Here is a 26126-nt window from a genome sequence, read left to right as displayed (position 1 = left end):
AAATATCGCAGTGTGCGTCTAGGGGTGTCAAACTCCAGTCCTCAAGGGCCGCTGTCCTGCAGTTTTTAGATGTGCCACAGGTACGAAACACTGGAATGAAATGACTTAATTACCTCCTCCTTGTGTAGATCAGTTCTCCAGAGTCCTGCTAATGACCTAATTATTCTGTTCAGGTGTGGTGCAGCAGAGGCACATCTAAAAGTTGCAGGACAGTCGCCAGTTTGACACCTGTAGCTCAATGTCTGGTCCTCCAGCAGTAATGCTCCAGCTATTTTCGTTTATTCTGCACACATTTTAACAGGCGTTGAAAGCTACAGGTGTATTTTTGTCCCCCCTTAACCCTCTGATGCATGAATTATGATCCTTTGTGTCAGAATTTTTTTTCCATTTTTAAAAATTTTTTTCTTAAGGCATAAAAAAAGGTAGGAACATTTTTTTTGTAAAAATAGATTTTTTTAAATTTTTTATTTTTATGTGATCAATTGTAATTTTGTCCAAACACAAAGTTGTTATTTGAAAAATACATCAGTAGTATTGTTCCTTAGGGGTTATCTGATGTCACAATATTTTTTTTACTTGCAAGAGTCGTCTACAGTAGAAGGAGGGACCGGGTCGGTTCTCATGCTTTTTTGTCTGTCGGCCATATTGTATTTAACAAAAATAATTTCTTGCATTTGCAGCTGATGGCCAGTAGTTGATGGTATATTTTATGATGCATTAGTGTCCACTTCAGTGGTCTGTGTGCATTTATAACATAAAAATCCACAGGAAGCACAAGAAAATGGCTTTTAGATAGCTGTCCACTGTAGTGACCACTATGCATCAAAGGGTTAAGTTCATTACACTGTTTTCTGTAGTTTTTAATGTTCCGTATATGCACTTAAGATGTTTATATATGGAAGATTGTTGTCACAATAATAGTAATAATAAAAAAGACAAAGGTTTTAAGCAAAACCATTTTAATAGTTGAAAGTTACAAGATATCTTGGAAATATTTGGATAAATTAAGAATTTATTCACATCTTACAACAATGGATGAAAAAGAAGCATTTTTACAGAGCGCAGCATGTAGCCTGCAGAGACCAGCCATCCTACTTAAACTTGCTGCTAGAGAAGTCCAGCCATGTGCCCAGAGTCCAGGTCCTGTAAGCAGATACAAGGCTTATAGAGTAAAACACACATCTGTTTGATTGGGTGAACTATCCAACTCAGGGAAACATGATTATGAAGCTGTTCATTTCAGATATTGGTATATTTATAAAACTATTCTACCTCTACAGCCATTATTTTAAAAAAAGAAACAAAGACCAGAGGTGTCTAAATGATTAGATTAGTCTATTTCAAAATTAAGTACACAGAAAGAACTAAAGCACAGAAAGCATATTCAAAATAAAACAAATGTTAAAGTAATTTATTTCATGTGTTTCCAAATTTCGAAAAATAAAACTAAACAGCATAAAGCAAAATATACAAAATTATAAAGATTTTATATAGGTTTTGGCCAGCCTATATCAAGGTTTTTAAAAAAGTTGCTGCTTCAAAACTGCCTCTTTTTAAAATTAAAATCCCTTTGAGTAGATACCCCAAAAAAAGTGCTGGAGAGTTTTTTCATGCTGTGTGAGGCATGAAAGAGTGCAGGACTGTCCCTCCCCCATCTGTTGCTGTGCACAGTTGGTAAGAAGGCTCCTACATAATTTTTCTTATTTACAACAAAGACCGAATGGGATAATATTCAGCACAGTAGGCACTCGAAAACTACCACTACATTTTCTGTCCATCCTACTTTTGGTCTATGTAAATATAAAGAAAATATTCCAACAGTTTGATTGTAATAATCAACTGCAGCAGGGATTATTTATTTTCTGTTTCAAATAAAAAATTTTTTAATTTGCATTATAGATTTTTATAATTTTATGTAGATATAGACTAGTAAAAAACATCCCCTGGTTCTACGTTTGATTCGCACAGAGGAGTCTCGACACTTCTGAAGTTTTAAATTTAACTAAATGAAAACTTCAAGTGTCAGATGTAAGCAAAGTTGCAGCCATATTAAATTAACACAGAAGCTTGTGTTCAGCTAAGGTACCCAGCATGCCCTGCGTTCAACATGAGCCGACAGGCTGGATTAAAATTTATAAACACTATGCTTGAAATTCACTGGTCATTCATAAGAAGAAACAAACTGTATTGAATACAAGGACAAAAGACTCACATCCTACACCTCTCTTTATTCGTCCTTCTTAAACTTCCCATTAATGTATGGCACATAGTCCAGAATTAACCGCCAGTCGGTGAAGTGAATGACCGCCACGCCACCAACTGTTCCCCAGGCAACCATATTTGGTACCCTAGAGACGGAGGAAGACACGAGGACTTCTAAAAAGGACAAATTTAACTGTAAAATACAACGCATGAATCAACAACACCTCCTGTTAATTTACTGTGGTCATGCTGCAGCACAATGAACTCTATAAAAAGAATGACTTATGTGTCATAATAAAAGTTTAAAGTAAATGCTTTAAAAGTTGAAAAATAGCGGCTTTCAATAAAAAACATTATCTGCTACTGCCAGACATATTTAAACCTGTGACTCTGTTGGCAAAATGAGTAAATGAATTTTGACGTCAAATAGACGTCATTAAATCAGGGGTGCACCGATTGCAGTTGTCTGGCCGATCGCAAATGACTGATTTTTAAAAAGCCTTTAAAAATGTAGTCCAGCAAATGCCGCACTCTGGGAATCAGTCAAAACTAAAGTAGTCCAATGGGTTGACAGAGGGACACGCTTTATCACTCCACTCCACTGATCTAGAGTGCAATGTGCATCTTCTCAATGGACTTGGTTGCAGATGTTTGTCCATGAAAACCTATTCTACTAAGTGATGTTTGAGCTAATCTGAAGGCATGAACATGAAGTCTCTGCAGAAACGTAGTGACCAACACTTGGTCAGGACTTATTCTGATGTTAAAACTGTTGAGCAGCTTGTGATACTTTTTTTTTTTTTTTTACCAACATCCATTATGCAAAAGCTCTTACAAATTTGGAGCTCCAGTTTCTGTGTGATGAGCTATCATTAGATTAGTATTGCTGAGTAATAATATTGCATCTAACACTTATTTAATCCAAAAAGGGGTTCGTCATCTTAAAATGTTTACAGATTTTCATTGTATATTTTCACACAAAATTACTGACCGACTTGAAACTCAATTGTAGCTTCTATGATCTTTACATAAAATAAAATCTTTTTTTTTAATGCTCTTTGAATAGATATCATCTAATGTACCAAGCAACTGTACAAAAAGAACTAGCAGATTTAAATAGGATTTTTTTTTTTAATACCTAACAAGTGAACTATAAATAGTAGTGACGATCAATTTTGGACTTGTTATGAGTTTAGCAATAGTTAACTTAAAATAAGCCTTTGAGAGTATAATCACCCAGAGTCCTCATATGGCTAACAACATACCTCATAGACTTAAAAGTTAATAATTAACTGCGTCGTGAAGCAGGTTTATGCTAAAGTCAGTCAGACGGGTCACACAGAAGGACACGGGGTCAACTACCGCGAAAACCCGACACTAATTATCTTCAACATTCAGCCTGTAACAGGGTTATAGTGACTTACCATGTCCTCAGAATTGAGACATATTTGGCACCAACAAATTTATTTAGTATTCTCTGAACCATTCTGACTTTCTTCCCGAAAACTAATCACAACACGAACGTTGAAGTGATGGATTTGAAGGACCTGTTCCAAGCTGCCCCTTCTAATGCCTGATTATAAAACACAAAAACAAATACAAAGCGTTCAGAAAACTCTTAGGTTTTCGCTCAGGACCAATTGTGGACACCAAACATTTAATATATTTCCAGCTATCATCCAACTAGCATCTTTCTCTTTTCTTTGGAATATTTGATGGCATATGAAAAAACGACACCCCATTTCTTAAGGATTGGTGTAACAAAAAAAAATTATAAAATAAAAAACAAAATACATGAATAGAGCTTCATACTATAAAGTACACAATCTTCAGTTATAACAAATCTCCAAATGGCTATTCAGGAATTTTACAGCTTAAGGCAGAAATCTATGTAGCAGTTTGGTGGTGCTGCTTCTGCTTTAAGCCAGCAATTAAAACAGTTCATGAAGAGGGTGTAAGGAGGCTGATAATTTCCAGTCCTGTTCCTTCAGAAGTTCTGATACAGACAAAAGTTTGGAGCATTTCAGTGACGTTCTCAGCTTCCTTCACCATCTTCTGCAGGGCTCTCTTGAGCCACATTGCACACATCTCCACTTTAGATGGGAGTATGTCAATCCACTCAAACTGAAGATGCTCAAGTGTTTCTGTAAATTTTGATTATGGCTTGTAGCCAATGAAATCTGGTTTGTCAGATTTTTTTTTTTAATACAAAGATACCACCGACCCCTCTATAATGAGAAAAATCTACAAAAGTACATTTATTAAGAAACTGGTTGTACCCAAGCACGGTACTGGAAAACTGAGTGGAAGAAAAAACTAGTAGAAAACTGTACACAAGCACCAGGGACAACCACAGCCTTGGAAGGATTGTGAAGCCCATTTGAGAGGATGGGGGAGATTCTCAAGGTGTAGATTATATCTAGAGTCGGTCCTTCCAAGAGCCATAGCACAGTTATCAAGTACATTGATTACAACTGTACCATTCCTTCTTTTAAGTTGCACTGTTTTATAATTTACAAAGTCCTATCTGGAAATTTTAGAGCACTTAATGCTTTCATCTGCTGGCGAGCTTTATGGAAATGACTTAATTTTCAAGTGGGACTTGGTAACTGCCTACACTGCTAAGTACCGAGACCTGATTTGAGAATCTGTGAGAGGAGAGGATAATCATCAAACCAAACAGTGAAGATGAACTGAAAGCCACTATTAAAAGCAAACTGGACTTTAACACTTAGAGCCAAAGACTGATAAACTCTACGCGATATATACCACAGGAACATACATTTCAGTAGGCGGACATTCTGCATTAAAGTTTTTTTTCATTGATCCTCTGATATAGGAGAAACAAAAAGTTATACTAACCAAAATTAAGAATTAAATCCTTGAAATGTTACACTACAATGAATATATACATACAGATGAGTTTCACTTGTATTATTCAAATCAATTAACCACTAGTATATTCTAATTTGAGATTTACCTGCACAGTTCTCCCAAATGTATTTAATTGGCAATTAAAACAAATTCAATTTCCGAACTACAATAAATTCTTTTATTAAAAAGACTCCTTTTATTTTTTTATGTATACAATATTCAAAAGCCAGACATTGTAAAAGGTATAATCTGTTGTTAAAAATGGCACATTTATTGCTACATTAATGTAATATACAGGACAAATCTCATCTATTCGTATGTAAATAGAAGAGTGATCGAGTCAGAAATAAGTCAACACTGTCCTCAACCCAGAATTACAAACTCTGTAAATGTATTTAACACTCATTGGTCACGTCCCTTTACAGTTCAGCTAAATAATGTCATTAAAAACCTGAAAATGTTTTGCTTGATATAAAATCAGTGTTTGCTATTGTTGAGAGAAGTCAAAACTTTACAAGTTTCTGAAGAAATTAGTGAAATTTGTGCCACTACAAAATTTAGGCGTGTCATTTAGAGACAAATATAAACCACATTTAGACATTTTTCTTTGAAAAAATTTCAGATATCCAGTACACCTACTGATCTTGTGAAAATTAATCTGATATAAAAAAAAAAATCTCAATGTCAAAGTCACACAAAAGAAAACCGGAAAATTAAGCTCAGGTCTGATAACGATAACTACTGATTACACATATTGAAAGCCACTGCAAACAAGTTATAAAATACTCCTATTCAGATGATTTAGCTAATGCAGGAACAAAAACTCCCTCCCTACATTGAAGCAACACACCTGAAACATGTCTATGCAGATAATAGTTCAGAGGATGATGCAGTTGTTTTTTTTTTTTTAACCTTGTCATGTGAATTTTGTAATTACAGGGTACCTATTAACCTGGACCAGTGACCTTAATGGAAAACAGCAGGTTGGACAATGTAATCCAGTTGAACAGACAGCAGAGAAAAAGAAATAAACTAAACAAGATCTGCTTAACATTTATTTATTTAACTAGGTACACTGAAAGAAAATCTCTTTATACCATTTAAACTTCTTCCTCAAAAATTGAAAAAAAGCATTTGGAGAAAAGGGACGATGGGGGAGGGGGGAATGAACAAGTACCTCTTTAATCTCCAAGATAAATGAAATGATATGGTACACAACATAAAACTGTCTTAAATGGAAAAAAATACAAGTTCAGGCACTGATAAGGCATCACTCTCCCATCGTGACATCTTAAGTCTTGAGAATGAAAAGGCCACACTATTGATTTGTATATGTCTTTTTCTTCATATTTTTTTTTTTCCTTTTTTTGTAGAAATGAAACACACAAAATGTTCTACCTCCCACTTGTGATTACATGTTGGTAAAAAAAGAAAGAAATAATTAACATGACATGGGAATAACATCACAATAACACTGTTTTGTTCTCAATAATATCCATTACCTTACACCCAAATCCAGACATCTGCCTTTAGACACAGACTTACTTGGTTTAAGGGCAGACATTAAAAAAAAAAAGTGAAAAGAAATTACAATGTGCTAACAAAACCCAGAAACAACTTTGAAAATGAAGGCAAATCCACATTTAGCATGGTAGCTACATTCAAAAACCAGTTGCATAATTACTGTTGGAGACAAGAAAAAAGAAAAGAAATCCCTTCTGATGTTTTGTCACATGACTGTGGCACAAACTCTGTCCAGATATGCCCAAATGGAAAAGAAGGCATTCAACTTAGTAGTTATTGATGTGCCTTTGAACTAAAACTGGGACAATAAAAGGATTTACAAACACGCTCATTGATCATCTGTCGATCCTTTTTCTTGCATCCCAGTTTAATTTCAAATTAAAATTTGAACATCATTTAAATGTTAAATATCCCCTTATACAGCTCATCTACAATACACTCTAAACTTCAAACTAATATTGCCATTTATGTAAAAAATCTACAATGTATAGACTAACAAAAAATATATATTTTTATATATATTTACTTTTGAAAAATGAAACAGAATAATGTATGAAGTGAATTTACAGGTCACACTTCTCTCAGTAAGAAAGGGGAGAACACGCCGAAGGTCAGGAGGAAGGTGAAGGGTTCGTAATTCAGCGGGAATGCTCGTTTAGGAATTACACAAAAGGCTCGTCTGCTTCGACTGAGAGCAGAAAAAAAATCCCTCCTGGATTTGTTTGCCTTTTAAAGTACATGAATAAAAGGGCAGGGAAAAAAGACTCGAGTCCGCTGGCAACGTCAGTAAACCATTTTGAGGAAGGAGCAGCACAAAAAGTGGTGCTGGTCGCTCACAGATGATTCTGATGGCTTTATTACAAGACTTTCAGGGACTGAAATGTGACGCAGGTCAAGCCTAAATCTGTACAACTGTGCTTCGTCTCGTCCGTGTATGCTTTACAACACAAAGCAGGACAAAAACCTGAATGCGTGACGGAGGGCTTGCTGGAGAAACGTGAGAATGCCTGGTCAACAAAAGCGGAAGAACTGTTTTTTTGTTTTGTTTTTGTTGACCGACTCTTTCACTTGGAAACATCATAACTTTCTAGGAAGAAGTCTTTGATTCCAAGCCTCCAGATGCCTCGCGGGGGGCTGAGACCACGTCTGGTTGGAGTTCCCATCTTTCAGGTAAGCTGCACTTGAAATGTCAAAAACATGGGGGCCGACTCTCTGCCACTTTCCACGCACTCGAGGAAAAGTCACTGAATTTTGACAGTTCAACTCCAGCTGTGAGTTACATAACATATGTAAGACTGTACCATCACGCTGGGAATGACATACATTTAAAAAAATAACTGCTCATACACATAAGCAATCCCTCACAAATGTTCCTCACATGTAAAGCAATTTGCCTTAATGTCAAATAGAAAACATGTAACAATTAGGCACAAATCCTTGATTTAATTTGTGTTTGTATAGGTCTCCTTTTTATTCCTCCACCAGAGCACCTCTTGGCAGTGTGTGTCGTCCCAAAGTGTTGAAAGGACAAAAAGTACTCTGGTGTTCAATTATCGTGTTGGAAACCAAAAAAGAAAATAAAAATATTACATGTATAAAACAAACCAAAACTTAAAAAAAAAAAAGTTCTTCACATTTGAGCTTGTAGTCATGGCTGGGAGTGCGAAAAACAGACTGTGTCAGTTTTGGCAGTATGCATGTGAGTGTGTCAATGTGCATCTTGAAACTCGAACGGACAATACACGGACATGTCCACATATATACACGCACACACACACTGAGAATAATGGGTGGAAGAAATCTGTTAAGGCCACATCCTCTGAGAGCCAGGAAAACACCAGATCTGTAAAGCAATAAAAAACCCAAACACATTAAAAAGCTAGAAAGACATTAAAAAAAAAAACTAAGCAAAACACGTTTTGCTATTATTTTCTTTTAGTACAATTCATATAAGCATTTTGGATAAGCTACAGCTGCCTAAGTGATGTTTAACAAAGACCTGTTTATGCTCTATTGTAATAATCTAAACTATTGAAAATATGTCATTTATATCAGAGGTAGAAGCAACGCTATATGTGAGAGACGTCACATATATATAATAGAGATTTTCAAAGATAATTTGGAGCCGACATTTAAAATGGTCATTCGTGCTTCGTTTTAATTTTCAGAATAACTAGCATTTAGCAAGATTTACCATAAATATCTAAGTGTGTGTTCCCTACAGAATGTAGACACTTATCTTAATGGTGACATTTTCAGGAGACTGCAAACATTCCCAGACTCAGTATGTTATATCACATGGAGAGGTTCAAAGTTTCATCCAACAGAACAGAACAGAGCGACTCTGTATTATAGTCACACTCCCTGTTTCAGATAAATTTCCTCCTTCACTAAAGGGACAGACTGAAGATCGGTGGGTCGGCAGCCTTTTCCTTTTTAAAATGCTTTTTACTCGCTTAGCTTAAGTTTTAAAAACTCCCTTGATACAAAAATTAGCAAATCAAGTGTTCTTCCTGCAGTAACAATTTCCACACTGAAGAGGATTGTGTTTAAGCATGTCACATTTACTGTTTGGAAAAGAGAAAAGTAGTCAAAAGCCAGGTTTGCTGCATATCTTTACCACCTGCAGCTCATATTTTCTGCTTGACAGTAATTTTCTTTTGCAGTTCTACTTAAGAATGGTGTTTATAAGAATTGTTCACAAAGACAGTTCTTTAGAAAAGCCTATTATTGCAACATTTGTTAGCAAGGATAATGGAATAATTTCATGGAGTTGTGTAGATGAAGCGTCTTCCTGCACTCTGATCCTTATGAAAATTCAAAGCATACAACCAAGGAGCAAACATTGACAATTACCAGCATTTTTTTTTTTTTTTTTGGAAAACCCACCTGGAGTTACATGTGGCCAACTGGATTGTGTCCATCTCCTCCCATGCTTGGGTGACCTCCTGGGAGCTGCATGGGTGCCTCCCCCACCACCCCGGAAACCTTCTCCTCCTCACGCCTTTTTAAACACGCCGCCTTGGGATTAAGGTTGCGCTCTGACCAAGGGAAAGCAGAAACGCGCCTCGCAATGAAGAACTAAACAGGTCACCGGCGGCTCATGAACACATCGCTTCTAAGAACTCACCTCTGACTTGTTGTTCTAAATTGAGGATGACGTTGACCGCTTGATGGAGAATGAGGAGTTTGGTCTGAGGTTTGTCATGGCTGAGGTGCAGCTGGCACATCCTCCCGAGCTCCTTGAAAGCCTCGTTGATGTCCCGCACTCTGAGACGCTCCCGGGCGTTGTTGGCCACTCGCCGTTCCCTCTCCCGCTCCATCTTCACCTCAGGGGGAACGTCCTCGTCGTCCTCATTGTCCTGACTGCTAAAAAATACAAACAGCGCGTTGATGCTTGTTGATGTACCACACAAAAGTATCACACACACAGAAATATTCTGCTAAAATCTTATTTTTACCATCTGTTGTTATCTAAAAGACAATTTGATTGTAACTGGCAAGAAATTAACAGTGTTCAACTAGCTACAGACATGATTTGAAACATTAATAGATTTGCTAAACATAAAATAACTTTATCCTTTGCTGACCTTTGGAAAATGCCTTATATTGCAGTCAGGCATGCCTGTGAAAGTAATTATATAAATATAAATGGCAAATATTATGTGCTTTAGATTGAGTGAGCCAGTATACAACTAGCAAGTTCCCTCCCAATACAATATTTTGTCAACAATTAAGCTGTGGCAAGAAGCTCTTGGTCATGCAAGTTAAAATTGAAGGTGAAGAGGATGGGACAAACAGAAGTTCCCTTCAGTGTGTGCTTCAGCCTATTAAAATGTAGAAAAATACTCTAAAACTATACAAAAAGAATTTTTAAGCCCTTTTAGAGTAGAGCAGGTCCTGGTCCTTTCCCTGCTTGAACATCAAGGATAGTCAAAACACCATTGGAAACATGTAGAACAGGCAATTTTAATAATAGTTTGATTGCTTTTCCAATAATAATTGAGAAGTCCATCAACAGTTTCCTATCAGACACATTCATTGATTTTCATCTAATTTTCTTATGAATTCATAGAATTCATAGATTTTCTTAGATGAAAATTTAATCATTTGGTTGCATCACAAAAAAAAAAATAAAATTAAAAACATTGTAAGTAAAGGAGCCATCCGAGAAGCATCATTTCCAGGTCAGGAGGACCACTTTAATAAATTCACAGTGGTTCATATTTTGTGATATGTGTGCACTGGTTATAGTCGCATTAAATCCATGTTAACGAAATGTTTTTGTGATGTATAATTTACTTATCCACATGTTTTTTTTATGTTTTTTTTCTACCAATTATATCATTTCTGTGAAAAAAATGTGGAAAGTGCTTTTATAATTTTAAACAGCAAGTGAAATAACATTTCTTGGGAGAGTTGTTTTCTAAGAACCCAAAACACTAAAAGTTGATCCTCTGTTGGAGAAACTTACTCATCTTTCTGGTCTGATAGGCCAGAGAGCATCTGGAGGGTCAACGCCTCCTTTCTGAAAACGTGACATGAAGGGAGGGGAGGTTGACAATGTTAAAACACCTAGCATAGCCTGAACAATCAGCGGGAAACACAAGAAGGGTTAATTAACCCTTAGATAACTTTAATTTGGAGTTGCAACAGAAACTTAGAACTATCCCATCACTTTCTCTGTGCTATCATACTTAGTTGATGGGAAACTTTCTTCTATTGTTCCATAATACACGTGCATTGCAAGAGAATAATAAGCAATGCTAACTAAATGTTCTAAAGAAGCCAAATTCAAGGTTACCTTGTTCGATTACGTGCTGCCTTGGAGTCCTTCTTTTCCTCCTCCGACTTGTCTGCAATAGATGAGTTTTCATCATCCTCTTTGTCTTCTCTTTTGATGTCTGAGCTGCTGGAAGAGTGAGCTGACCGGGCCAGACCTCCAGGGAGACCTAAAGACAAGCATACAAATACTTACTAACCATAGTCGAGAAGCTTGGTTCCAAAAGAAAGAAGACCTGTAAGGACAGTTTTTCAGAGTTTTATGTAAAAAATAAAAATTAAAAAAAATTAACAGTTTATCTCACTAGTGAAGCCTTCTGGTTGGCCAACGGATGGCGTGGGTCCAGTGGCGTGATGGCCATGCAGGAGGGTGCTGCTGGGAGGAAGTCCTGTGGGCTCCTCATGTTTCCCTCCCTGCTGATCAAAGTGGAGCATATTAATGTCAATCTATTAAAAATTAGCTGGAGTGCTTTGGTAAGTTTTATGGGGGAGTAAATCATACATTTAAATTAAATTGAACAAGTTATATTGTAAGACAATTATATTGCTTCTTACAATATAATCTTTGGCCAGCAGATGGCGACAAAGTGCTAAACTCTTTTCTTTCCTCTTCAAATAGTATTCAAAACAATGATGCACATTTTTTAACACAATAGAATGCAAAGCTAATTAAATTGAATACATAATTTATTGCTTAGTATAAAGTATTTTTTATTATTTATATGTAAATTGTTGCAATGAGACCATTTAAAAACTGAACCATTAGTAAATCTTAAAAGGAACATTGTCGTCTCAGAAGCATCTAAACTACTGAACTTTTACTCATCCTCTATGAGAGTACACTCATTTCTAGCAGAGATATTTTGGTCGATGTAATCCTTTTAGCAGCTGAAAACATAAAAGACAGAACAAATAGAGGAAAAATGACTCACCAAAGCAGGATGTCTGTTGCTGAGAGCAAGGCTGGCATTGGGGAAAGCTGGGGAGAGGCCTCCAAGGCCCCCATTGTGAACTGAGGACAGCAGGCTGTGCATGTCAGAGTGAGCGCCTTCTAACGCTGGGCTCTGGCCCACAGCATGACTACGCAGCACATGGATGGCCTCTTCCAAGCGGTCCTCCATTTTATTCTGCTGCACAAGTTCATGAAATGTGACCATTAGCATAACAGAACTATAAGAACATGATCTAAGAAAAGTTACAACCTTCACAAGCACATTCATAGCTTTCTCATATCACTACAAAATTACATTTGTCATAAAAAAAACCCCAAAAAACATACAATATAAAAAATAGGTTCAGATTTTGATCAAAAAGAATTACCATAGTTTATCATAGATAACTCTAACATCCTCAATTTAATTATTTTTTTATGTACAAACTGAATAAAGTTAATTAAATAGCATTTTACTAAACATGTTGTTCACTTCAATTGTTCAGTTTCTTAGCACTGTTGCTGTTTTCCAGCCAAACAAAATTTAACCATTTATTCAGCAGGAGGTTGTTTCAGCATGTTACATTTCAAATCTTCATAATTTTCCGCTCATTTATCTTTTCCAATAAGCTTTTCTAACATGCATAAACTAAGTTGAAAAAGTTTTTACAGAAGTCATAATTTCACTCAAGTGTCACAAATCAGGAAACAAAACAAGGCTGAAGCTGTCTTCCAGTTCGGATCTGCGAAACCTAGACATGTCGCATCAGGACCGGCTTTATCTTAGACTAAATAGGTAGTATCGAAAGCAAAGTGTTTAGTTTATAATGTAAACTGCTTAACACTAAGACCAGACCTATTATAAGAAGCCCGAGTCCAGTTTTAAACCAAGACCTAAAGTGCCTTTTTCTGTGGCTTCCTGATGCCAAAAGCATCAAGTCCTGCATATAATGCATGTAGGATATAATCTACCTAAAACCCTCAAACCGAGCCTGATACCATAACCTCGTGACCCTTTAATGCTTTAAAATAACTTTTGGTGAAGTAGAAAAAGATGTCAACTTACCAGTGTGTGTGGTTGCCCTTCATAGTTGGGTGTGGTTGGTCTTTGCCACTGAGACTGAGCTCCTGCAGAGATAATGTTCAATCATGTTAAGAGTCAGTTATTTAATATAAACACCAGATGGAGCTGCAGACACATTTTTTCTGGCCATATCTATTGTAAATGATGGTTGAGGTTTACCTGGGATGGCCTGGGGAGATCCAGGAGTGGAAGGAGCCGAAGAGAAATTATTACTGTTGTGGTCCGATGGGTAAATCTGAAAGGTATAGTCGATATAAATCAGAATTTGAAATATCTAAATATCTAGTCAGTGTGAACTTATTAAAAACAGAACAAAAAGAAATAAGAAACTTACAGAAGCAAGAGCTTTTCCAATCTCATCTCCTGAACTGCTTGCTGTTGTGCCTCGGTTGGCTGCAGAGAAAATAAATAGATGAATAAATAAGAACAAACTAACAGTTGTAGCCTTTCAACAGATTAGCTGAAGATGCTGTCCAGAAACTTGGGTGCTTACCCATGATGCCTTCTCCATTGATGGTGGATGTGTGGTTGTAGGTGGTGGGGGCAGAGTGGAAGCCGTTGACTTCGCTGCCAGGCAGAGAATAGTTCTGCTGGATCAGAGACAGAGAGTGAAGCTTCAAAAAAGTACAGTGAAGTACAAAATGAATAACTGAATAATACAACGCATTATAAAGGTTGCTTTTAAAGAAAACAAAAAATATTGCAAATGTAAATATTAGACTTTAAAATAAAGTATGATCAAATTTCTTTTTAAGTGACAATAGGTGAAATTTGAAAGCTTGAGGAATAATGAAGCACAAACCCACCATTCTGTCCTGTGGGTTGATAGCTGGGAAGGAGCCTGGCTGTCCAATGTGAGGAGAGTTACCCAACATCCCAGAATAGCCAGAAGATGACCAGGGGTCTTCTGAGGGATGGGAAATAATATTTGAAAATTTATATTAAAAATGAACAGAAGTCACCATTACACAAGACGTTGTATCTTGAAACATTACCTTGCATGTAGAAAGTGCCAGGATAGACAGCGCCGGGTTTAGCACCAGGATACCCTCCATTGTCCCTGGCAAACTCATCTCCGGATGTAGAAGCATAAACCTAAAGAAACAAGCATGCAAGTTTTCTTTTTTAAAAGAATTCAAATGTTACAATATTAAAACTGCAAATATTTCCAGTTACTTGTTTTGAGTGCTTTTGAAGCATGCCAGAGTTTCATCAATAAAGCACAGTAACTCAGCGCTATCCCTATTTACATCTGATGCTGCACACTGCTAGCCAGCTGGCAGCCAGACAGAGGCTACACATTTTCCTCACAAGAAAGACAAAGTTAGCTGTTGGGAAACATTTGCAGCTGCACCAAACAAGCTTGTAAACAGAGGAAACTAAAACATCTTTCACAAAGCACTTAAAGGCAGCTTTTAAAGGCCTGATTGTTTTGCTTTTTATTGTTGTTGAAAGAACCAAGATGGCAAGAGAGGTTAAACTTAACCTACTGCTATTACAACTCATGTAGGGGTGAGCTGGTTTCCAGGCTCAAGGGTGTCGTGTTGCGATTAGAGAGGGTCGGTGCGACCAGCCGGCAGGTAGAATTACAGCAAAAACGCACCAAAACCCAGGTGGATTGCTGCTTCATGCACATTATTCAGCAGGTCGCTCTGACGTCGTCGGGACAGACCAGGTCGCTGAACTCAGAACTGAACTTTTAAGGTGCCAAACACCAAAGATGGGTTTTATCTATAATAATAATTATAATTACTAATATTCAATTAGTATCAAAAGCTTAGTTTTCCGTCATTACAATTATGCATATTATTTCTGCATGTTCAAATAACAAAAAATATTCACAATAAATCAATGAAGATAACAGGAAATAAAATCAGACAACAGTGGGACTTCAGAGAAATAAATCTATTTCTATTGCACTTTTTTATTAAAAAAACAACTAGCTTTCATTAAGTATGTGTTATTTAGGAATTTTGTCTTGCTTACATTTTTAAATCGTATTAACCACATCCTCTACCCAATGTCATTAGAATGGGTGAAGTTGAATTAATTTGGGCATCAGTATTGTCTCCACATTTATCACAGACAGAACTTTAATCTGGTCAGACAATAAGTGGGAAGATCTAGGACAATTTTTCTAAATTTAGACAGTATTCAGGAGCTTTATTTCCTTATTTTTCTTGGCTCATCAGCTTCTCATGCATAGCACTTGTGCTGCTTTCTGATCCTTAAGACTACTATAGCCGCTGAAAACTTTTATAACCCGTTTTATTAGGGGGTAAGCAGACACCGCATCCACCAGCTTTATTTTGAAATCTTAGTGCAGATAGAGCCGGCCAATGACATGACCCCAACTTGTTGCCACTCACAGGCTGCAGGAACAGGACTTGAAAAACACACCGATTTGGATGAAAATAGTCTGCCAAAGTAGAAATTTTAAAAAATCATAAACATTATGCTTCAACTAAAATCATGCTGTTGACCATATCAATTTCTCCTTGGATGATGTCAGACACTTGGATGGCTCTCTTCCCCGCCTCCTCTGGTTCTAAAATCATGTCTTCATTTTTGAAACTTCATAGGTGCAGAATATGGCCAACCTCATCTGTGATGAGCAGGATTGAGCAACACTGTTAAGCAACCAACTGCAAAACGGATACCTAAGCTAGTTACCCAACAAACATCACATTGTTAGACCTTCAGAGTTGATCTATAAAGAGCATAATGGAAAAAAGTTATAATATTAAGTTTATGTTTCTGATTAAATGCTAAAAATAACCAATAAAGGTTGTAGAAACATTATTATAGGTAATATCAGTGTTACATGATTTAATATATTTGCTTGATGACAGATTAGTGGTAAGCCCACATACTGAAGAGTTTTAAAGACCTGGAATACAAGGAAAAAACAAATTTCCTGCTGACTAAATTATTTTAGTTACCCATGGACAACTATTGGATTATAGTGGCCTCAAACGGCCACAAGATGGCATGAGGGAGTCTGCTGGAGGTGGAGGAGGAAGCGAGGCCAGCTCCTCGCCTGTAGAGGAGACCACAGTGGCCATGGCATGCTGGGTACAGCGACGGCTTGAATCCCAGTGCACAGTGAGCATTTCCTCTAGTTCCTAGGACCCCAGTGACATCGCACTGCCAGGCCCGCAGCCCCTCCCTGTAACATGCTCAGTATCAGCTCGCGCACATACCATGCATTTAGTGAGCCAACACACCCATTCATGCACAAACCAAAAAGCAATGCACTTAAAAACAAAGCTGAAATCCTGTGCATGAACATCCTTTCTAAATGTTGGCGAAACTAAAGTGGCAATAAAGACTGAGGATGGACACAGGAAGTCCCTGCTTTCCATTCACCCTCATGTGCCACTCACTCACTCACTCACTCACTCACTCACTCACTCACTCACTCACTCACTCACTCACTCACTCACTCACTCACTCACTCCTCTTCCTCTGTACTACATGGCAGATACAGGAAAAGGGAAGAGAATGAAGGCTATGCTGCAAAGAATGCTAATCCAGAAAAGGGATTTTTTCTGTAATTTGATTTAACAAGGAGAAGTGGAAAGGGAATGGAGAGATGCACTTCTAATTACAGAGCCATCTGCCTGTTCCTGGACCGCATCCAACTCCACAGGCAGCTGGGCTGAGGAGAGGGAACGAGTGGAGGGAGAGAGAAATACAGAGAGCGAGCGAGCGAGAGAGAGAGAGAGAGAGAGATGGGGGCTGGGATCCAGTCAGCGAGAGAGACGGAAAGAGAGGGAGAGAGACAGGGAGAAACTGTGGTGGGTAGGGGGTGGTAAAGAGGCAAGGATGAGGATTGAGAGGGGAGAAAAAAAAAAAATTAAGGTCCTGATGATATATGAAATGGGTGGAGAGATAAGGGGTGTTCAGGGGGACAGGGGACGGTAATCTAAATGACTTAAACAAAGCTTGATACGGCCAAGGGAGTGTGAAGGAAACGGGGGATTTAAAATGATCACGGTTAATTCGGGGGGAAACATGATGGAGATGGCTTCATTTAACAATAAGCTTTGAGTTGTTCTTTCACCGGGAACAATGTCCTGCGAATCCTGCTGCTCTAGACGGGAGCACAGAGCCGCACAATGACAGGCACTGCCGGGTAATTGTATTCTCAGGAAAGAAAGAGATTTATAGGGTAAAATCCTTAACTAATACGGGTTTAATGTGATTCAGGTTATGACCGTGTAAAGGCCTCTGCACACACACATGAAAAGAAAAAAAAAAGGTTTATTGCTAAAGGTGGGGAATCGATGAAGATTAACATCAAACTAACCTACACATGCTTATATTCAACCACAAAGGTTTGTGGGTAGGAAAAGGGACAACTAGGGCCCAGAAGAGAAACAAATGTTTGTGAGTTTTTGAAACATAAGCGGGGGAAGGGTTTACAGGAACTGAGTGGATGCGTAAAGTTTTTGGATTCAAAGCAATGTTGTTCAAGCTATAAAAGCAGATAAAGAGGAAAATGGATAGTTTGGTAAGGTAAAAAAGAAAGGGAGGATGGTAGGAGTGTGGAAAGAGACCACAGGATCATCAGTCATTAATCTGGGCTCAGACACGGGGCTAAGAGGTCTCGCAAGCACTGCGCCTCACAACTGGGTCACTCGCAGGGGGGAGGCCCACCCAGGCCATCATGTGGTGCAGCGTAGGCGGAGGTGAGGCAAGGGTGGGGGGTTCACACAAACAGACATCTCATCATCATTCGCACCAAAACCCACAGCCCCATCGTTCGTGTTACTAAAGAGAACGACGGAGGTTCAGAGAAAAAACAGAAAGTGTTGGCTAGACGGGGTTCACACTCGAACATCCGATGTAAAAAGCACAACGGCGTCCCAACGCACAGGTTTCTGAGGCCACTTCAACACAACACCTACAGGTGGACGGTGGCAGCTGTGTTGCCAAACAGCAGCTTCGCTCGTGTAAAACAACAAAACTTTTCAATACGGTGGCTTGAAGACCTCATCATGTTTAGCTCTGTCCACACACTGAGCATAAACTAAATATACTACAAATAGTTAATGCAAACAGTTGGAGAAGTCAGTGCCTTCCAAAAGCATTTGTAGCACTTTTCCACAACTTTGCTATCCTGTAAACACAAACTTCAGAGTGTTGCATAGAAATCTTAAGATAATCAAAAAGAAACGCATCATTGTAAATCACAAGGGGAAAAAAGGCTTTAAACATTGCTAAATAAAAATCCAAAAATCTACATGTACTAAACACGTATTCATTTCCAAGTGAAAGTATCTGAAGATCAATTTGCTCACCTTTCCACATGTTCTCAACTTAGTTTAGATCTTTACTTGGACTAGGCTATTTTAACATGAAACTGTTCACCCCTTTGAGGCTCTATGTGGATGTTTAAACTTGTCCTCCTAGCTGCTGAGTCTCTGCCCTGGGCTTCAGTCTTTTGTCACCTGCGACAGGCTTTCTTCAGGGATAGTTCTGTATTTAGCTCTGCTCTGTTCATTTTCACAAACCAAAACAGCTTTGATGTCCCTGTTAAAAAGATGGATCCCACAGCATGATGCTGCTCTAGGAAGAATGTGTTCAGGATTTAGTCCAGTAGTAGTTTTTTTTTTTTTGCAGGTGTGGTAAATGCACTCGTCTTTCTAGGACCGCATGCAGGCAAATCAGGCAATATTCTCTCCATTCCTCAAGTTTGGGATACTGTATTATAACCTTACCCCTCATAAAGTATCTCACCATCTTCATCACTGACCTGCCTGCTGTTTCTTAAGCCTTAATGATGCCATTTGTTCAGAAATGTTCTCACAGACCTCAGAGATTAAATTACACATAGGCAAACACTATTTAATAATTGGGTCACTTCTCAGTACAGCTGGTAGCAACTGAGTACTGGGGTGTAACAGGAAGAAGTGAACTCAATTCAAGACACATGCAAATAATGCAACAACTTTTTTTATTTAAAACATTTAATTTAGAGCTTTGTATCAAAATGATTAAAATTAAACATTATCAGGAAAATAAATCGGAAGAAGTTACAATTTGAGATTTAATCGTGCAGCTCACTGTTACCTGAGAACTACAGAAGCACAAATAGAACTTCTTAGTGAAAGTACAGCAGTTCATAGTAATGACACAGTATTCAGACTGGACGTAACAAAAAGATCCAACTAACAACCTGCTAGTCCAGGGGTGGATTGGCAGTTCTAATCCTGCATGTTGTAGGTCCACACACACCTGATTACAACCAATCAATTCTTTCCTCCTCCAGTGTTCTGCATGACCCTACTAATGACCCACTCATGCAAATCAGGTGTGTTCAAGCAGCAAAACATCCAAACCACACGGGACACTGGCCCACAAGGACTTTAAGTCAGTGTGTGTTAGGGTTAACACTCAAGTGTCCTACAAACTTAAAAAGGAAATCCACTAACTAATGCTTAAGACATTTTAGAATCAATTTGAGCAGAAAGAAATGGGCGAAGCTTGCGTTTTTGCTTACTTCATTTCGCTTTGTAGATTTTCCAACTAAAAACAAGATTTTTGTTTTAAACCGTTTAAGCAGACAGGCTGAGTATGAGTACACACGTCAAACCTAAAATGTGACTCTGATTCATGAATGGGCATGAACCTGATTCAGTTCAATAAAATGAGTAACGGTGACTTGTATTTGCAGCTATGTGCGGCTGCCGTCATCCTCCCATCGGCTGCTATTACCTCTGGGCACACTGACAAAAAATGACACAAGTTACAGTCAGGCATGCCATCACTAGAAACTTTATCCTGCTTGGACGCGAGCAGAAGTTTTGAGAGATTTAAGATGTTAAATGATAATCATGAGCTTATCTAAGTTACCACATTATGAACTGTAGGAGTAAATGAAGCATTTTTAGGAGAATGACTTTAAAGCCAAATACAATGTCTACATTTACACAAAAAAGAACAACTTCGATAGCTGAACACCTTCATTCTACCAGGGCTCCTACATATTATTAATGTGAATATGCCTGATTTTTCCAGACTCAACTTTGTGTTTTGTTCTTTTAGGAAAACAGAAAGGAATAAAACTAGGAAGGGAGAAAATGTGAATATTTTTCCAATCATCACTTTCTTTATAAATATTCATCTAGGCCCAGAAAACACTGAAAATCAAATGTTATACTTTTCCAGACTGCATAGGAACCATGTTCTACATGTTCATCCAGTTCAGATCAGGCTGTTGAAAGAAATCAGTTCATAAATTTGTCAAACTACTACAAGATAAGATAAAAGAGCCCAACTGCATGGAAGACAAGCATCTCAAACACCACTTAAGACCACCTGACTGCAGCAACAGCCACAACAATGATGTGACTGGCAGCTCTCTGAGTGTATGTCTGAGCAGACGGTCTTTACTCCTGTCTGCTACAGGACGGCTCAATGCGGGGCGGGGGAGCCGCAGGATATGCACGCAGAAAAGAAAACGGGCAACTGGCTGTGAGGCTGAGGAGATCAGAAGAGAAGAAAGGAGTTCTCACCGAGGACGGCAGGCCAGGGGGTTTCCGAATCTTTTTTGGCTGGGTCTCTGTAGACAGAACATTTAAAAAAAAAAAAACCCATCACAACAGAATAATAGTTTTAAATAAATAAGAACTGCAAACATAAATTAAATTTAAGCAAAAAATATGCAAGCTCATGTGCTGGGTTATGTCGTTGATCCAGTTTCAGCAATTCTGAACAAGCTGTCGCAAATGTGTCAGTGACAAAGTGTTTCTCTTTCTTCTTCTATAACCAGAGTAAAGCTGATTAAAAATATGTTTATTTCTAGTAAAAGACACACATAAAATGGCCGCTACTATTTGGATTTTAAGACAAGCACTCATTTAATTCAATTTAAATCAAGACTGACAGATCCCATTCATACCAAGTTAAACAATTGAGGTTGAATCTCTTTTGTCCCACTTGTTTTTGTTTTTACTGCGGTAAACATTTATTTTCTTTGGTGTTTTCCATTTACAATTAAATATACCAACACATGGAAAAAACAAAACATAAAAAGAACACTGTCTCCCTTGATGTATTATGAACATATAGTCATGGTGAAATAAATACATGTACAAAGTAGAGACGAATTAATCACTCAGCCAGTTTGTTCATAATTGACTGATAGATGACGAGCAGGTCGGTTAAAAGTCATAAAACTGTCTAGATGAAGGCATTGAGCCACAGTGTGTAGATTGATGCCCTTTGTATTGTGTTAAAGAAAACTTGGTTAAATGCATAAATAAGAAAGATTTTGTAATTCCTTTATTTTTCTGTTTGATTAAAAACTCTCTCAGACAATCTGCAGCACAGTTTTTTAAATCATTTACTTACAAAAAAACAGACTATTCATAAAGATACTTCTTGTACACCTATAGCATATTTATGTATGTTTCTATATAGGCAATACATCATTATCTAAACAAATGTAAATACATTAAAGAAAACGTATAACATCAATAGGCCATAATTGGTAGTTTTTTCTTACATATTCATATCTTCTGCAGTACTGATATACACTTTCATGAAATATAAGGGCATATTAAATCATCTCAAACCAGTGTATACTGCAGTCTCAGATCTTTAAGTGGATAATTTTAACTAAGTATCAAAGGACGAGGGAAGAGATGGGTTTTATCTTTTTGATCAAATCTGGTAAAAATGTAATCATAACATTTGGAAAACAGACTTTGACATCTTTATGTGGTAAAAAAAAAAAGAGGAAAAAAAAATCAAAGCTCTACTAGCACCAAAGAATGTTTAATGTTTTTTTTTTTTTTTTCATTTACCTAAGCCTCCTTCAGGCGGCCTTCTCCGGGGGTTGTTAGGATATGATGGATAAAACTGAGAGCCTGACTTTATGCCAGAGGGAGACAAAGCATCTGGGCTGGGCATTGCTATGTCACTTGGAAATAAACCAGGCTAGAAACAGAGAGAGCAAATCTTTTACCAACAACATGCGTGGGAAAGAACAACAAAAAACATCAACTTCTCTTCTAAGAAACAAAGACGGTTGTAAATTCAAAGTGTCTGAAATGAGAACTGAGAAAATGGAGCTTCCTTTAGCGATTCAGCACTGAATTTAGTTTCTACTTGTATGGCCTGTCAGAGACATGCAAGGACTGTGAATGGTGGAACATACCTGGCTTACAAAGGGAGTGTACGGTGGCCTCTCGTTTTTACCTACATGAAAAAAAACATGCTTAAATTTTGGCGCAATTAGAACAGATTGCTCAAAAACACTTGGATGCAATGATGTGTGATAACAGAAATGAAAAGTAGGTTTTCATAAATAGAAACTGTTCAGGGAGGCCTTCCCCCTTTTTCAATACGCTCAGCTGCATAAAGCTGCCCGCCAGACAAAACCCCAGGGAGGGTTTCTGCTTCAGCACCCTAACATCCCCAACCCTCACCGGATGAACACACACACACACACACACACACACCCCCCCACACACACACACACACACACCCACACACATATAGGACTATGAATGCAAGCACACATACACATTTCACTACAAAACTATTTTTGTAGTCAAAAAGTACAAATTGCTATGTAATCAAAAGGATTGACAGAAAAAAATGTAGGGCCAGAAAATTAGGTAGTAGCTGTAGAAAAGTAAATTAAAGGACATACCTGCAATCCCTGAACTAATAAATGGGGAGGACAAGCCTTCATGTTCACTGAAGTGGGATCCCTCTCCATAGCTCTGTAGGATCAATGTTACAGAATATAACTCAGGTTCAAGTCTAAATGTCTGAATAAGTTTGTGTTTTTAAGTACAAGTCAAGTCTGAAGTTTCTCATGGACAGTGATAAATGCTGTTCAGATTGCGTAATACCAGTATTTATGTAGGTTTGTTGTGCATTCATAATGGTTGAGCTGCTGTGACAATTTCTCATGTTGCCAGACATGCTGGTAAAAATTTTTTACTGATGTAAAGATAAGAACTACGAGCAACAACATTAAGCCCCATCACATCTTTTAAAGTATGTGTGTTGTTTTTTGAGCACTCCAGTTCTATATAGTTTCTGGTTTGGAGTTAACGGTGTTCTGCTGAGTCAGGACAAGGCCCATACTTTCACCATGGTGTCAACATCTTGATCTTTAGGATCAACTGACCATCAGAAAATTAAACTGTAATGCTAGTTATGTGTCCCAAAGTGGTCAGATGATTATTAATCAATTAATCAGACAGTAGGTCAAACCAGAGTTTCACTTTCAGCTTCTAGCAGCCTGCATACCGAGGTGAGCAATGTCTCCAATAATTTTTTATTATTTTTTTCAGGTCAAGTTGATTCCTGGGAATTTTTTGAAATGGAGTATAATAATTACCTAACTACAAATGTAAATATGTATTTATGTTGTAAAAAACATAGTAGAAGTAGTTTAATTTCTGCCAGATAAACATACCACAGAACCCCCCCAAAAATACCTTTAATTATGAAGTACCATTAATGTATTTGTATTTATATATGTAAGGCTTCTTAGTCTCTGGACTCAAATTTACCACTTCCACTTTCCGTAGCGCAGTATGCAGTATTTAAATGTTTTAATTCTTTTTACTTTGCAGTTGTCATCAAGTACACCGTAATTTCTGGACTATTGATTGCTACTTTTTTCACACGTTTTGAACAGAGTGGCTTAAACAATGATGTCGCTAATATATGGATCATCAAAGGATTTCGACAGGCTGGACTGCTGTGTGATGAAGAGGACAGCACAAGCTCAAGGGCAAATTTGCCTCGAAACGAAAGTGACATTGAGAGAAACAACGAAAGACAGACTGAGGAAGTGCGTGACGAAGTAATTTTGATGCTTTTCTATTCTGACACCAAAAAGATGACTTTAATAGTTTTAGTGCACTGGAGGAAGATGAATAATGGCAATCTATGACTTTTCCTGGTAGGCTAGTATTTTTTTAAGCATTTATGCTACAGGCACTGTTTGGAAAAAGCATTTATGTTATGTATTTGTGTATCTTACCAGAATGTATTTCATTAAAAATAAAAAATCTTTTGGGGCAAGTATCATGTTAAAACATGAACACCTGCGGCATATAGATATCCTATAGACACCTATAATGGTAAAAAAAAATTCTCTTTTAAAATTAGTGGATGTGCTTTATATTCAGGTGCGCTCAATACTCCAGAGATTATGGTAAAAACAATACAAGGTACAAGCTTCAAGGTAAACCCAGTAAACTTAAACATAAAGAGGAAAGGACATTTGCTAAACATGTTAGCAAATGCGAGAGAAAATTTAACATGTGAAAAGAAAACCCAGAAGAGCTTTCATTTTGAGGATACTGAAAGTGTCTCTGTAATGATGCTGAGAAAATAACATGTCAGATGAAAGTGAAGAAGAAAATATGCACATTTCTATTAGTGCTGCACATGTATTTTTTACTGTTAATATTAGTTCAATGGTAGCATAAAAAAACAAAACATGTAAGCTGTTATTAACTTCTTTTACTGGCTCCTACTGTCGAGAAACATTGCAGAGCTAATCTGTGCTGTGTGTAATGTTACCATGACTACCAGCCATTTGTGTACACTATGGTAATTCAGAAGGACAAGAATTGCTGAAATGATGCACAATTACTACCTTACTTTAATATCTAATAATATCTAACATTCAACAGATTCTTATTGATTCTTGAGTCTTAGGAGCAAGAGTGCAAGCCAAGTCTGAAGTCTTTGTTTTTGCGTCTTAACCAGAACTGGAATCCAAGCTACGGAGTTGACTTCCCATCCCTGACAACATGCAGAGGGCAACACGTCTGAATACGGAGCCATCCTCATGTTGTCAGTTTTCCTACGTACCTTAGCGGTTATCTTCCCTCGGTTTCTCTTTCTAGCTAACGGGAGCAATGCCAAACAAATCTGAATCAGCTCGAGGGATTCAGACTGACTTTCTTAATTATCAACTTGTGGTAATCAAAGCTTTCTGCATCTATTTCACCCCCTGTACTTTGTATTTACAGACCGGTGCCAAGACAGTTAGGCTGGATGTGAAGCTGCAATTACCGCTGGGCTTCAACCGAGGTTCTGAGCTACAAGGGTGCTTGCCAATGCAGGATCCTGGGCCAAGGTTATTAGGTGGAAAGCAAAAAGAAAAAACACTACCACTGCAAATCAAATATGGCACACTGCTGTGGCAGTTTTCAGGAAAAGAGGCTGTGCATTTTCAGTTGTGGTTGTGTGATTAAATGAATACATGTGAGGGTGTCAGTATCAAAGCATCTGGTATTACTCCTTAGATATGCAATTTTAAATTCAGGTGCGACTTGATCTTACCCGTCCTTGGGTGGTGAATGAGGGACTGTTCTGTTCTGTGGAGCCCCAGGATCCAGAGCCACTGCGCTCATCTATTGCTGGGAGAAAAAAAAAGATGTTGAGTTGCAAACAGTCAGGACTGACAAGTACTACACAAACCTGTAATTCAAAACAGGGTTAATATTAAGAAAATATAATGAGACTATTAATAATATGCAAGAAAAACATGTTTAAAATGCTGTACAATGTTCCTATTAGAGTTAATTATGGTTGCTGAATACCATAAAATTAACCATTTACTTCCTAATGTAATGCATGAGGTACAATGTTATCTATGTCGCATTTAATTATTCCAAGTAAATTTCCCCCAAACAAAGCAAAATGTGAAGAAAAAGACTGAAGCATAATGGTAGAGGTAAA

The 26126-nt window shown here is 37.7% G+C and overlaps 2 protein-coding genes across 11 annotated transcripts in view; both read right to left on the bottom strand.

Annotated features, from left to right (window-relative positions):
- Positions 1-942: 942 nt before the first annotated feature.
- LOC116725374 (cytochrome b-c1 complex subunit 10-like) lies at positions 943-3777 on the bottom strand. Its single transcript, XM_032571368.1, has 3 exons — positions 3627-3777; positions 2213-2348; positions 943-1143 (listed from the first exon to the last, which is right to left on the bottom strand). The coding sequence occupies exons 1-2, from the start codon at positions 3686-3688 to the stop codon at positions 2228-2230; spliced, it is 183 nt and encodes a 60-aa protein (XP_032427259.1). The 5' UTR covers positions 3689-3777; the 3' UTR covers positions 943-1143; positions 2213-2227.
- Positions 3778-5249: 1472 nt separating this feature from the next.
- tcf3b (transcription factor 3b) overlaps positions 5250-26126 on the bottom strand; it is a 35826-nt gene continuing 14949 nt past the window's right edge. For 2 of the 10 annotated variants that reach the window (XM_032571357.1, XM_032571366.1), the window contains 18 exons: positions 25728-25804; positions 23065-23137; positions 22567-22607; positions 22214-22346; positions 20921-20967; positions 14393-14492; positions 14204-14304; positions 13891-13987; positions 13732-13790; positions 13557-13632; positions 13380-13441; positions 12315-12512; positions 11688-11799; positions 11405-11552; positions 11075-11128; positions 9731-9969; positions 9490-9641; positions 5250-8443 (listed from right to left, as the gene is read on the bottom strand). In XM_032571357.1, the coding sequence (XP_032427248.1) occupies positions 9496-9641; positions 9731-9969; positions 11075-11128; positions 11405-11552; positions 11688-11799; positions 12315-12512; positions 13380-13441; positions 13557-13632; positions 13732-13790; positions 13891-13987; positions 14204-14304; positions 14393-14492; positions 20921-20967; positions 22214-22346; positions 22567-22607; positions 23065-23137; positions 25728-25804 (1763 nt within the window). In that variant the 3' untranslated portion in view covers positions 5250-8443; positions 9490-9495. The remainder of the gene's footprint in view (positions 8444-9489; positions 9642-9730; positions 9970-11074; positions 11129-11404; positions 11553-11687; positions 11800-12314; positions 12513-13379; positions 13442-13556; positions 13633-13731; positions 13791-13890; positions 13988-14203; positions 14305-14392; positions 14493-20920; positions 20968-22213; positions 22347-22566; positions 22608-23064; positions 23138-25727; positions 25805-26126) is intronic. The other 8 variants (XM_032571363.1, XM_032571361.1, XM_032571362.1 and 5 more) reach the window with 8 other exon arrangements.

This window comes from Xiphophorus hellerii, chromosome 9 (genome assembly GCF_003331165.1).
Source record: "Xiphophorus hellerii strain 12219 chromosome 9, Xiphophorus_hellerii-4.1, whole genome shotgun sequence".
Lineage (NCBI taxonomy): Eukaryota > Metazoa > Chordata > Actinopteri > Cyprinodontiformes > Poeciliidae > Xiphophorus > Xiphophorus hellerii.
This window is presented reverse-complemented; position numbering and strand designations above follow the sequence as displayed.